This window comes from Quercus lobata, chromosome 2 (assembly GCF_001633185.2).
Source record: "Quercus lobata isolate SW786 chromosome 2, ValleyOak3.0 Primary Assembly, whole genome shotgun sequence".
NCBI classification, from domain to species: domain Eukaryota; kingdom Viridiplantae; phylum Streptophyta; class Magnoliopsida; order Fagales; family Fagaceae; genus Quercus; species Quercus lobata.
This window is the reverse complement of record NC_044905.1, coordinates 32,916,633-32,930,627: the sequence shown is the minus strand read 5'-3', so window position 1 is coordinate 32,930,627 and position 13,995 is coordinate 32,916,633. Positions and strand designations below refer to the sequence as shown.

Genomic DNA, 13,995 nt, shown 5'->3' with positions numbered 1-13,995 from the left:
TTTATTGTTAACTTGTAACAAATGATAACCTAAGTTTATGTTAAATCCCTACCTAGTTTTTTCTGGAATCTAATTCGGTCCTTAATTAATGATCCTGCTTGGTTGTTTGTAGATGAATTGGTCTCTCAGCCTATGGTGAAGATTTTTTTTTTTTTTTTTTTTTTTTTTTTTTTTTTTTTTTTTTTTTTTTTTTTTTTTGGCATGTGTGACATATTGATATTACTATTCAATATGGAAAAAAAAAATTATCAATTCTCACAGAAGATATATTCTCAAATATTAAATTGTGGTCAATAAATATGTATATGCACAAAATTATAATAAGAACAACAAACAGCAAATCTTATAAAATGATAAAATTACAAAAGTTTTTAACTTAATTGACATCTCCTCATATACTAGTTGCAGCAGTTTATTGTAAATATTTAAAACAAAAGATAAAAAATTGAATTTAGATTTTATTTATTTATTTATTTTGGGAAGCAGAAGAATGAAGCTGAACAGCAATTATGCTGACTAGCAAATCATAGATTTGACCGCCTTTGTTGACGAATCAACGGTCATAGTGCAATTCATTTCGGCTGACTTCTTCTTCTTCATCACAAGCATGAACACCACTTTCCCCTTAAGCTTGGCATGGCTGTTTAGAGTTAAAACCCCAGCACCTAACTCACTTCCAAGTTTGGTAGTGGATGGCAGGGCGTTTGAATTTACATGAACTGTGACAGTAACTTTTTTTGTCGAACGCATCCCAGCCGTATGTTTAGGAATAGTGACTTGCCCCACTGCCACACCCTGGTACATAAAGGTGGCATTGGTGCTATCAAATTTGTAGGGACCAAAGTTTGTGTTCTTAACCCGAACTTGGGCTGTGAAGCTCAAGTCGAAGGAAGGTCTTGCTTGGGTTCCAGTTTCGAAGTTCTGGAATGTGACATCAGTGCCTAACCTAACCTTGGGGGTCCTAGCTTTCATCACAACGACTGCAAAGACCGTGATGATCATGATCTCAAACACAACAAAAGCAGAAATATATATGGCTAACTTGATCCTTTTCTTTCGCTTGAGCACATGATCAGGTATTAAAGGGCCAGAGTCTTCAATGTTTTCCTCACTTCGTCTAAATTGCCTATCTGCTGGTACTGAAGGGTACACCTGTTTGTTCGCTTGATCAACCATTTTTCTTCTTTGCGAATTGTGAATGGACAAGTTTTCTTGCAATTTCTTCTCTGAAAGGGGTTTTTTTTTTTTTTTTTTTTTTTTTTGATAGAGTTTCAACCTATGGCGTCCGCTCCTGATGATAACTCTTTATCATCAGATCAAGACACCAATCAGTTTTTGGTGTAGGCGGGGATTGAACCCCAGATCTCTTATACAACCATCAGAGACTTTACCAGTTAAGCTAACTGGAACCTACTTCTCTGAAAGGGGTTTGTAATATATAGTTGGAGTAACTATTTGTGTAAATGGCAGCTGAGTAAGCGCTTATATATAGTATAAATTAATAGTGCAGCCAGAGAATGCGTCTTATAATTAGGGTGGATTTGTTGATCATGACGTCTAGATGTTCTCTTGCTTATGAATGAAGGAATATTTGATTGTAAGGAAATGTTGTTAGTTGGAGTAACTATTTGTGTAAATGGCAGCTGAGTAAGCGCTTATATATAGTATAAATTAATAGTGCAGCCAGAGAATGCGTCTTATAATTAGGGTGGATTTGTTGATCATGACGTCTAGATGTTCTCTTGCTTATGAATGAAGGAATATTTGATTGTAAGGAAATGTTGTTAGTTGGAGTAACTATTTGTGTAAATGGCAGCTGAGTAAGCGCTTATATATAGTATAAATTAATAGTGCAGCCAGAGAATGCGTCTTATAATTAGGGTGGATTTGTTGATCATGACGTCTAGATGTTCTCTTGCTTATGAATGAAGGAATATTTATTGTAAGGAAATGTTGTTATGCGTCCTGATTGAAAGGAAACGGACCTTTTATGGTTCTTTAAAGAGTATTTTTTTGTGTGGAGCTTGTATTTGTGAAATGATCATTATGTTAAAGGTATGTGGTGGTCAAAACAAATAATTTTAAAGGAAAATTATTGTGTACTCCCGGAATACCATAAATGCGTACTTCCTCCTATCATATAAATGGTAGGTCCCACTAATTAAATTCATGGTGGGACCAACCATTCATGTAAGAAAGGAGAGTATGCATTTATGGTATTCCGGGAGTACCTAATAATTTTCCAATTTTAAAAGGCATACTTTTATGTAATATTTATGACAAATTTTATGCAATAATTATGATAGAGCAAGACTTAGGTGCTATTCCTTAGGTCCCTTCTTAAAATTATGCTATGTGGATTTTTTTTCATGAGATAGAAGTAATAATGCAAAGGCTCATTTAATTTAATAAGGTCGAATTAAGTGTATTGACCATTGAGGTTTGAATGGGGATATAAATGTATAGGGAGAAAGCGAGAAACCAAAAGCTAAGAGCATTCACATTAGTCTCCTCAAATATTTAGCTAAATTAATCTAAAAAACTCTACTTTTGCTAGTTTAGCTATTTATTATTTTCATACACATACATCAACCTCAATACTTTATCAACATTGAAATTTAATGTAATGAGGATAAAGGCTCACTACACATAGAGATGAGACTATTCTCTTTAAAAACTTAAAGTTAATTTAGTGAGGTTGATGCATGCTTGTTTTGGTTGAGTTTAAATAAATTTTTGCTAAAATATTAAATTGGTGAGACTGATGTGAATGCTCTAAAGAATAGAGTATATATTTGTTATTTTATAAGGAAAGAGGGACGAACCTCTATATATTAGGAAAAACGTATGAGGAATACAATAAAGATATTTTAAACTTGTGTATTTTATAAGGAAAGTTAAAGTAATACATAACAACAAGTTATGATTGGTAGAGGATTTATATTTGGGGATTTATATTTGAAAAATGTTATATTTACTACATTTTCATAACAAATCTTTAGTTACATGTTGTTATTGCCAGTTACGGGTGGATAAAAAAGTAATTTAAGTTGTGAATTCAAATTAGAACTAATAACAACTTGTTATTTATGATTTGTTATAAAAGTTTTGTGAAAATGTTGGGAACTTAACATTTCTCTCTATATTTCTATAGTCGTACATTCCAGTCACTATTTTACATTGATGTAACATACTCTCTCAATTGGGTTATGATAAAAAAAAAATACTTCTTCTTTCTTTTTTTGACCAATGGGGGTGTCTAGATCTCTTCAAGTATTTGACTATCCTCGGGTGTATGCAATCTTTCCATCCCTTACGTGCCGGGTTATTATAGGGAGGAATCTCATAGGTGTGTTCCCAAAATGTTGGTAAGAGGTTTTTGAATTTAGGATCTCATGAATATCATGAGGCCTTAGGAATCATTAAGTCAACCCCTTAGAGTTACTTCCAAATCTTTTTGAAGTGATAGAAGAAGGGAAGGCCCACTACATTGTTCATGATAGTCACTTGAATCCTAAAAAAAATTCTTCGAAGTTTTGAGTTTTAACACACGAAAGATGAAATATGTTCGATACATTCTCATTTATTTCTTTTAGGATCCGCCTGTTAATAAGTCCTGAATGGCACAAAAGAGATGAGTAACTTAGACGTATTGTGCAATTAGTTGGTATTGAAAACATACGAGTCAACTAGGCAAATCGGAAAAGAGATGGTTGAATCAACATAAATGTTCTCAAAGTTCTATTTTCCCCTTCCAAATATTCAAGGATAATATGAATATTTTAATAAAATTACAATAAATGGTAGTTCTTAGTACCTATGACACTTATGATATCTGAAGATCAAAATTTCTAATCAATATTTTGGGACTACACTACAAAATTCTTCTCTATATTTTACCTGTTATATATTTGTGGGATAGGGATTATACACTCGTTGGAGAATAATTATGTACTCAAAGAGTTCTCAACACCTGTGTTGTCCCAAAAAAGAAAAGATACCATTGCATTGTGTATCATGTAAAGCAGGCATTACCTTTGAACAAGTGATGCTAGAGATATATACTTCAAATTTGGTAGAATTTATGAACTGATGTATCACAAATCAGTAAAATACAATTCAAACATTAATTTATTAGGTGTTTGATGTCTATTAATTACATTTATTACACATCAATATTTAAGCTGTATATAGTAACCTGGGATCTAATTCGGTTATGCCCTTAATCATTCTGCTTATTAATTACTTGTACCTGTAGGAGGCAAAATTTAAAGCCAATTATAAAATGCCACTTTAAAATTTAGTGGCAAATTCTGAATTAATGTCATTAAATTAATTAAATCAAATGATGACATGTGTCATCTAAATTGATATTACATTGACATATTGAAATTTGTCATGTGTCATTTGGCCCACAAGATAAAGATAAATTTCCTATTCAAAGTTTATGGATAATTATCTTTATAAATAAATAAAATAAAGATAAAATTTCTATTCAAAATTGATAGATAATTATATTTATTAAAATAAATTAAATAGAGATAATTATTTATCTTTATTGATTATTATCTTTATAAAAATATGATATTTATCAAAATAGATAAATAGAGATAATTATCTCTAAAAAGAATTTGGGCCAATCAAAAGTCTACTACATACTTTCAAGTATATCAATTCGAAGTGGAGCTTATCCTCTAAAATCACTATAAATAGAGGACATCCCTTCTCATTTTCGACACCAAGTTTTCAAGAGGCCCAAGCTCTAAAGAAATTCTGTCTCAAAGATCTTTGAAGAACATTCGAAGGGCTTGAAGAACTTGAAGGACAACAAATCTCTCATAAGCTCAAAGCTAGAGATTTATTGTGAAGATTGATCAATCCATCTTCCAATTTTAGTCAAGAAGATTTTTTGTTCAAGTTAAGTTCAAAGAAGATAGAATCAGAGGGTATTCTTTTGTAAAAGAATTGGAATAAAGATTGTACTTGTATGGCACCTAAACGCCGAAGTTCATATTAGGCCTTGAACCATGAATCAATGATATGGGCCAAGGATCTAATCTTCACATCGACAAAGGCCTCGGCCTAGACCCACGAATAGCCACCAACGTGGACTGAGTATTGTCAGGACACTTAGAAAGTGGATCGCATACGCCCTGCTCACAGGATGCTCGGGAAACCATTCCCGGTAACTATGCACATGCTCGGTCACATCGCCCGGACACATCACCATTTACGTGCCCGGCAGAACTTTAGGAAACTCCACTACCAAACACATTAACTGAAGTGGGAACCATTTCCAAGGCCACTCGTACCTAAAAACCCACTTAAGCCCATTGACATTGGACCTTTCTTTGTACTAAGGGAGAAGATAATGATGATCACCCCATTAATGAAGGCTATAAATAGGAGAAATGAATGGATAGTTGGGGGATGCAATTCTAAGGGAAAGAAGAGAGTAAGAAAGGAAGAGAGAGAGAGAGGAGTTAACGTTGAGAAAAAGAGAGAAAAGTGTTTGCATTGAGTCCCTTAGCCTAGGACAACCCAAGGTAGAATACTCAAACCCACCAAAGAAATAGATTGTGAGCCCAAATAGTGGTTTGGCCCATCAAGTCCATCCTTGGAGCTTACAATTGGAGCCCACGTGGGGCTTTCCTACGACACTGTAGTTCTAGAGGAACTTAAACTCGGAGACAATGTCTGAAAGGCGCTCGGGGGACCGCGTGGGAACCGGATCCGAAGGGTCTTCTCGGGGGTCAAGTTGGCAAGAGCACAGACAGAAGGAACGAGAAAATATGAGGCATGACCAACTAGAAGTGATGTCCGGCACAGGAGAGGGGTCGTACCAAACCCAACGGTCAGTTTCTGGCGCCACGGGACGTAGGCAGAGGGAGGAACAGGATGAAGAAGTCGAACGACTCCACAGATTAGTCAGGGGTTTGGTGCTAAAGGTGAAAGGTAGGTGCCAGGGAGGAGACAGAAATGGCCGACAGCAGGAGGACGGGATTAGGGGAAATAGATATGAAGAGGGATCCAATCAGTCTAGACCTCGACTACAACAGAGTTGTTCACATTCTCGGGAATCATATTGGTACCGAGACCGTTCACATTCTCAGGAAAATCAAGTAAGGGATTCGCTCTCCCTGGAAGAGGGGCGACCCCAGAATGCTGCCATGGATGTCATAAGCTGCGCTCTGCGAAAAGCAGCTCAGACAGGTTTGCCCGCCCACGGTTCAACTGCTATGACGGGAAGACTGATCCGGTAGAACACGTCAGCCATTATATTCAGATGATGTCTTTGCATACTCATAATGATGCGCTCATGTGCAAGGTATTTCCCTTGAGTTTGGGACTGACTGCATTAAGATGGTTTAATGGGTTACGGAAAGGATCCCTACGAAGTTTCTCCAAGCTTATTCAAGAGTTCGGATTCCGGTTTGTGACGTGCAGCCGAGTACCTCAGCCTGTAGACATGCTCCTGTCAATGAAAATGAGGGTGGGAGAGACCTTCCATAGTTACGCCAACCGGTATTGGGAGCTATACAACGAGATCGGCGAGGATAACGAAAGGGTGGCGGCAAGCACATTTAGAATGGGGTTGCCCGAGGATTCTGGGCTACTAGAGTCATTGACCAAAAAGCCGCCCGAAGTCATGCGGCAGCTTATGAGACGCATCGAGAAACACAAACGATTAGAAGATGACCGGCTACAGAGCAAAGGTAAAGCGTCGATGATGACTCGTCCTCGGCAAGCAAGTTTCCCGTTCAGGCCTCGTAGGGATCCGGTAATTCAAGAACCGGCCACACAAATGGGAGAAGTGAACGTGACGTTTAAGGAACCGATACACAAGATTCTTGACCGGATCAAACATGAGTCGTATTTTCGATGGCCGAACAAGATGGGCGGGGATCCATCCAGAAGGAATCAAAGTCTATACTGCACTTATCACCGAGATAGGGGTCACACCACTGAACAATGCCGAGTATTAAAAGACCACCTCGAGCAGCTAGTCAAGGCCGGGCACTTAAAGGATTTTGTGATAGACTCGAGGGATAGAGTCGTAGGGCAAGATATCCGGCAAAGGGGAAACCCTTTCCCACCCCCTGTGGGGGATAATTGAAGTAATCCATGTTGCGCAGGAGAAGCTCATTGCAGGAAGAAGGAAAGGAGTGTTGACAGTAATGCCGGTAAAAGGTAACTCGGGTCTACAATCGTCGGGTAAGAAGATGAAGTTTGCACGAGAGCCTGTCTCATTTGACGATGGTGATCTAGAGGGGACAATTTAACCACATGATGACGCATTAGTGGTCACGACTTGGATAAATGGCTTCTTAGTAAAAAGGGTGATGATAGACCAGGGAAGTGGGGCCGACGTGATGTACCCCGATCTGTTCAAAGGACTCGGTTTGAAGAAGGAGGAACTCATGAAGCACACTTCACCTTTGGTTGGATTTGATGGCAAAGTAGTGATTCCTGAAGGGCAAATCTCTCTCCCCATGATTATGGGAGGGAGGGAGGTATCTGTAACGTTCACAATAGTAAGCTCATTTTTCCCATATACTACCATCCTGGGAAGACCATGGATTCACTCAATGAGGGCCGTCCCATCAACATTGCATGTAAAGATTAAATTTCCAACTGAGCGGGGTGTTATTGTAATAAAAGGAGACCAGCAAGCGGCCAGACAGTGCCTTACTGCCATAGTAAACTGGAAGCAGGGGAATCAGATCAGTCAGGGAGAAATCACCGGGCAATTGGATGGAGACATGGAGGCCGGGTGGCCTGAACAGGGGCGCGTTGAACAGGAAGATGTGTCCCGGAAAAACCCGTTATAGCAATTAAAGGATCCCCGAGAAGGAATGGGGGCTAGGTATGTTGAGGAGTTAGTAAAGGTAAAAATATTGCCGGACACCAATAAACATTTTCAGGTTGGAGTAAGCATGAGTCGCGAGGAAAGAGTCCAAGTATTACTATTTCTGGTTCAAAACTTAGATGTTTTCACTTGGGATCCCTATGAAGTTTCTGAGGTTGATCCCGGGTTTATCGTCCACAAACTCAATGTAGACCCCTCATATCCCTCAAAGAAGCAGAAGCCGAAAAGGTCGGCCAAAGACCACGTTGAGGCGGTAAGACAAGAGGTGGAGAAGCTGAAGGTGGTAGGGGCCATAAGGGAAACCTTTTTTCCGGAATGACTGGTAAATACCGTTGTTTTCCGGAAGAAGAACGGCAAATGGAGGGTTTGTGTGGATTTCACGGATCTGAACCGGGCATGCCCAAAGGACCCATTCCCCATGCCAAAGATTGACCAATTAGTGGACGCCACTTACGGGCACCCGAGGATGAGCTTCTTGGATGCCTTCCAAGGGTACCATTAGATTGCCCTGGCCGATGAAGACTAGGAGAAAACGGCGTTCATATCCTCCGATGTCAATTATCATTACACCATGATGCCTTTTGGGCTAAAAAATGCCAGGGCGACATACCAACGGATGATGACGAGGATGTTTCGGGATAAAATTAGGCATACGGTCGAAGTATATATCGACGATATGGTGGTAAAAAGCAAGCAAGAGGCCCAGCATGTAGAGGATCTCCGAGGAGTGTTCGAGGTGCTGCGAAAGCACAGATTGCGTCTTAACGTAGAAAAATGCGCCTTTGGAGTAAGGGCTGGCAAATTTTTGGGGTACTTGATCACCAATAGGGGGATAGAAGTAAATCCTGACCAGATTGAAGCTGTGAAGCAATTCCGGTCACCAAGTAACCCGAAAGAAGAACAGGTATTGACCGGGATGCTGGCCGCTCTCAACCGGTTCATCTCAAAATTTTCGGATCGCTGCCGACCTTTTTATCAGCTTTTAAAGAAGTGGAAGGGGTTTCGATGGGATGATGAATGTGAAAAAGCTTTCCAAGACCTTAAGGAGTACTTAGTGCGAGTACCGATGTTGAGTGCATCAGAGCCTGGAGAGGAATTATTCATGTACCTCTCGGTATCCGAACATGCTGTAAGTGCTGTGCTTTTAAGGGACCAAGGAGTACAACAGCCAATGTATTATATCAGCAAGACTCTAGTTTACGCCGAGACCAGGTACTTGCCCTTGGAGAAGTTGGTGTTGGTGTAACACCCCAAACCCATACACAGGATTTAAATGCATAACCTGTCTTAGAAATATTCAACAATAATATAATGGAACAGAGCGTAATTAAATATCCACAAATAAATTTCAAATAATCAATATCTTTCCCATGAGATCCATAAAAACAAAAAAAAAAAACACCTTAACAATAAAGTCTCCAAATACAATCTCAAATAGTTCCAAAAATGTCAAACTCACTATCCAAAAAAAATATTAAAATAGTTCACCAACTAACATAGCTCCAAAAGAAGTCGTCAATCTAAGGCTCCACTGATCTACCAACAAAAGATATACCACTGCTCTAATCTGAAAGGATGGAAAGAAGGGCGGTGAGCTAGAAGCCCAATAAGAGACAACATAACATGACGATGTCTTTCAAAACGACCATTAGTATCATTGACAAAGCATAGTCTTTACAAAACATTTACAACTAGCTTTTAATAGTAATACAATATATTCTATAAAACTGTCAAGAATAAAACATTTCACTATAATGCTGTAATCATTAAATAAAATAATAACCACTTTAGATAGCCAAAATACACTAAATAGGTAGAAACAATATATTATAACAATAAACAATCTTTTTCCACTTATAGAGATCAGTAACAATAAAATAGTAATTCGATATGGAAAACATTAGTCAGACAAAGATATAAGCTGCTAAACACTTGGTGGGTGATTCCCATGGGAAACAATAACACTAACCTCAAAGAGGCAACACTGGCTCTAAAGAGCAAACAATAACACTGCACCACACCACAATAACACTACATCGGCCGAAGACCAACACTTAACCTTGTGTTGGCAAAGGTTGCAGACTGTCTAGCTGACTATTTGAAAACACTCTTATTTTATTACAACATTGACAATACCAATCATATATCTTATAACAAATACTTTCTCAAAAATATAGTTTTGAGTCATTCTTAACACATACAATTTCAAGGTAACACTTAAGAAATAATAAAATTCAGGTATGTGTACAAAGCATTGATAATAGTATAAGTTTTTGGAAACTTCACTTTTGCAATTATGTATATATAAATATATTTTTACCATAAATATATATAGATATAAACGTCCTGAGAGACGTCATGTTCTGAAGTCCACTTACCTCTAGTTGTTAAACCAAGCTTCACCTCAACGGCCTGAAACAATATCAATTAGAACCTAAATAAACACAAGACGACTCAATAAGAATGGATACACTAAGGCAGCAACAAAATATAAATTTCACTCATAAAATTCGTATCTCACTACTTATTCTGAAACTATAGCTAATCTAGTACTCAATTGCTTTATCAAGTACTCCAAAATCAATACCTAGTAAACAATTCTAATGAGCCAAATATGTAAATCTCTATGCTATTAAATTCTCCTAGTACAAGTTGGCTTCCAAATGATCACATGCTTATAGATCATATTAACCCAAAATAATATATATCATTCACTTAAAATTCTACTTGTAGGACATAGTGACTATAGTATGTACTGAGTTTTAGAGAGTTTATCTAAGATATAAATATATATATATATATATATATATATATGTATATAATATTCAAGGATCTATCCTACCCGTAAGCCATAGAAGGAACACAATGGATTATATACCAATTAATTCCTACCCATATGATGTAGTGAGTTGAAGCATGCATTGAAAAAGTTTAGAACTTGACCACGATATAGATTACAAGATTCAAAAGTCCAGCCCCACTACCATGCGTAAACTCTAGCAACTGGGTTATTTCCATGAGGGTTTGAGAGAGATATACCTGACCACACCACCACACCGATCCAGGATTTTGTTTCTGTACTTTTGCCGTCTCTCTCTCTATGTCATTCAGCAGGAAAACCCTAACTTACTTACACGTAAAAACTGTTTTCACTTGGGCTCAAATTAAAAACCCACTAAAACTCATATTAAGCTTGTTTACATAGGCTAGGACTCTAAAGAATTTCAATAACACTTAAACTCCTAATCCAAATAGGTTTTAGTCTCTTATCCTAGTCCTAAAACAATAAGGAGACTAAAAGTTAAATATGAATAATCCATACAAAATAACTATACATGTTAGCCCCCCCTTTTTTTTTTTTAAATAATGTCACCATGAAAATAAATTAAATAATTCATCAACTCCACTTTAGAAGTAATTAAAATAATTTTAAGTGAGACGGTTGTTACATTCTCCCCCTCTTATAAAATTTTCGTCATCGAAAATTCAAAACATACCTCAATTTTGAAATAGCTGGGGATATTTGGATTGCATTACATCTTTACGCTCCCATGAAGCTTCTTCTATGGAATGATTCCTCCATAATACTTTGACCAAATTTATAGTCTTATTACGTAGCACTTGCTCTTTATGATCTAAAATCTGAATTGGAACTTCCTCATAGGACAAATTCTCTTTGACTTGAAGGGGCTCATAATTTAGAATATGAGAAGGATCAGGGACATACCTTCTCAACATGGATACATGGAAAACGTTATGTAACCTTGACAGAGCCGGTGGTAAAGCAAGCCGGTAAGCAACAGAACCAACTCTCTCCAAAATTTCAAAGGGCCCCACATATCTAGGGCTTAACTTGCCCTTCTTGCCAAACCTCATAACTCCTTTCATAGGTGCCACCCGAATAAAAACCATGTCTCCTATTTCAAATTCCACTTCTCTTCTTCGTGGATCAGCATAACTTTTTTGTCTACCTTGAGCTGCCCGCAATCTTTCCCCGAATTACATCAATCTTTTCACTGGTCCTTTGAACAATCTCAGGACCCAAGATTCTCCTCTCTCCAACCTCATCCCAACAAACTGGGGATCTACACTTTCTCCCATACAAAGCCTCATAAGGTGCCATCTTAATACTAGAGTGATAGCTATTGTTATAAGCAAACTCCACCAAAGTCAAATAGTCATTCCAACTACCCTTGAAATCCAAGGCACAAGCTCTCAACATAAAGTTCAACTTAGTACCCAAGGCTTTCTGCAAGCTATCCCAGAACCCTGAAGTGAATCTCGAATCTCTATCAGATACAATAGAAGCTGGCACTCCATGTAACCTCACAATCTCATTAATATAAAGTTCAGCCAGTTTGTCAAGAGAGTAGTTCATTCTAATTGGAATGAAGTGGGCAGATTTAGTCAACCTATCCACTACCACCCATATAGCATCATGATTCTTAGGTGATCTTGGTAACCCACACACAAAGTCCATGGTGATATACTCCCACTTCCTCTCAGGTATAGACAGAGGTTATAGCAACCCTGATGGCCTCTGATGTTCCACTTTGACTTGCTGGCAAATCAAGCATTGTTCCACAAATTGAGCAATTTCTCTTTTCATGTTGTTCCACCAATAAACTTCTCGAAGGTCATGATACATCTTGGTACTACCCGGATGCATTGTATAAGGTGAACGACGGGCCTTCTCCAATATTTCTCTCTCAATCAATGAATCATTAGGCACACAAAGCCTATTACCAAACCTCAAAACACCATCATTAGAGATATTAAAATCAAGTCTACTTCCACCACGTACTTGTTCCATGATCTTCAACATTTGAGGGTCACCACTTTGAGCAGCTTTGATCTTATCAATTAGAGTTGGTTGTACACTTAAACTTGCCAGGTAGGATTGGGAGTCTCCAGTCACTATGTCTACTCTAAGTTTCTGAAGATCAACAATAATATGCTTCTGAGTAGTTAATAATGCAGCTGAGAAGCCATATGACTTTCGACTAAGTGCATCAGCCACAACATTGGCTTTACTAGGATGGTAATTTATAGAACAATCATAGTCTTTAATTAATTCTAGCCATCTCCTTTGCCTCAAATTTAGTTCTTTCTGAGTGTATATGTACTTCAAACTTTTATGGTCAGTGTATATTTCACATCCCTCACCATATAAGTAATGCCTCCAAATTTTCAATGCAAAAACCACTGCTGCCAATTCCAAATCATGAGTTGGATAATTCTATTCATAATTCTTTAGTTGTTGAGAGGCATAAGCAACCACCTTCCCATGCTGCATTAGAACACAACCAAGACCCTTATGAGATGCATCACTATATATCACAAAACCACCAAAACCAGATGGAATAGTCAATACTGGTGCAGAAACCAACCGTTGCTTCAACTCTTGGAAACTTCTTTCACATTCTTTTGTCCAGTCAAACTTTGCATTTTTTCGAGTTAATCGAGTCAAAGGAGTTGCAATACTAGAGAATCCTTCCACAAATCTTCTATAATAACCTGCAAGGCCCAAAAAACTTCTTACCTCACTAACATTAGTAGGGACAGTCCAATTAACTACAGCTTCAATCTTACTAGGGTCCACTGTAATTCCATCTCTAGAGATCACATGTCCTAAGAACACCACTTGATTTAACCAGAATTCACACTTCTTCAATTTAGCATACAACTTCTTGTCTCTTAAAATTTGCAAAACCATTCTCAAGTGTTCCTCATGCTCTTCTTGGCTTTTAGAGTAAACCAAGATGTCATCAATGAAAACAATAACAAACCGATCCAAAAACTCATGAAATACCCTATTCATCAAATCCATAAAAACAGCTGGAGCATTAGTCAGACCAAAAGGCATCACTAAGAACTCATAATGACCATACCTAGTTCGAAAAGCTGTCTTTGGTATGTCATCCTCCTTAACTCTCAACTGATGATAACCCGATCTCAAGTCAATTTTTGAGAAGACTTGAGCGCCTTGAAGCTGATCAAACAAATCATCAATTCATGGCAAAGGGTATTTGTTTCTTATGGTTACCTTATTCAACTCCCTATAGTCAATGCACAACCGCATACTACCATCCTTCTTCTTAACAAACAACACCGGAGCACCCCAA

At 37.8% G+C, this 13,995-nt stretch overlaps 3 protein-coding genes across 3 annotated transcripts; 2 read left to right on the top strand and 1 right to left on the bottom strand.

Annotated features, from left to right (window-relative positions):
• Window positions 1-321: 321 nt before the first annotated feature.
• Window positions 322-1,256, bottom strand: LOC115975376 (late embryogenesis abundant protein At1g64065-like). The gene has a single exon (XM_031096134.1). It carries the CDS (start codon window positions 1,174-1,176, stop codon window positions 517-519), a length of 660 nt encoding a protein of 219 aa, XP_030951994.1. The 5' UTR covers window positions 1,177-1,256; the 3' UTR covers window positions 322-516.
• Window positions 1,257-6,289: 5,033 nt separating this feature from the next.
• LOC115963309 lies at window positions 6,290-7,117 on the top strand. Its single transcript, XM_031082268.1, has one exon. It carries the CDS (start codon window positions 6,290-6,292, stop codon window positions 7,115-7,117), a length of 828 nt encoding a protein of 275 aa, XP_030938128.1.
• A 226-nt stretch (window positions 7,118-7,343) lies between these two features.
• Window positions 7,344-7,832, top strand: LOC115963301. The gene has a single exon (XM_031082260.1). The coding sequence runs from the start codon at window positions 7,344-7,346 to the stop codon at window positions 7,830-7,832; it is 489 nt and encodes a 162-aa protein (XP_030938120.1).
• The last annotated feature ends 6,163 nt before the right edge of the window (window positions 7,833-13,995 follow it).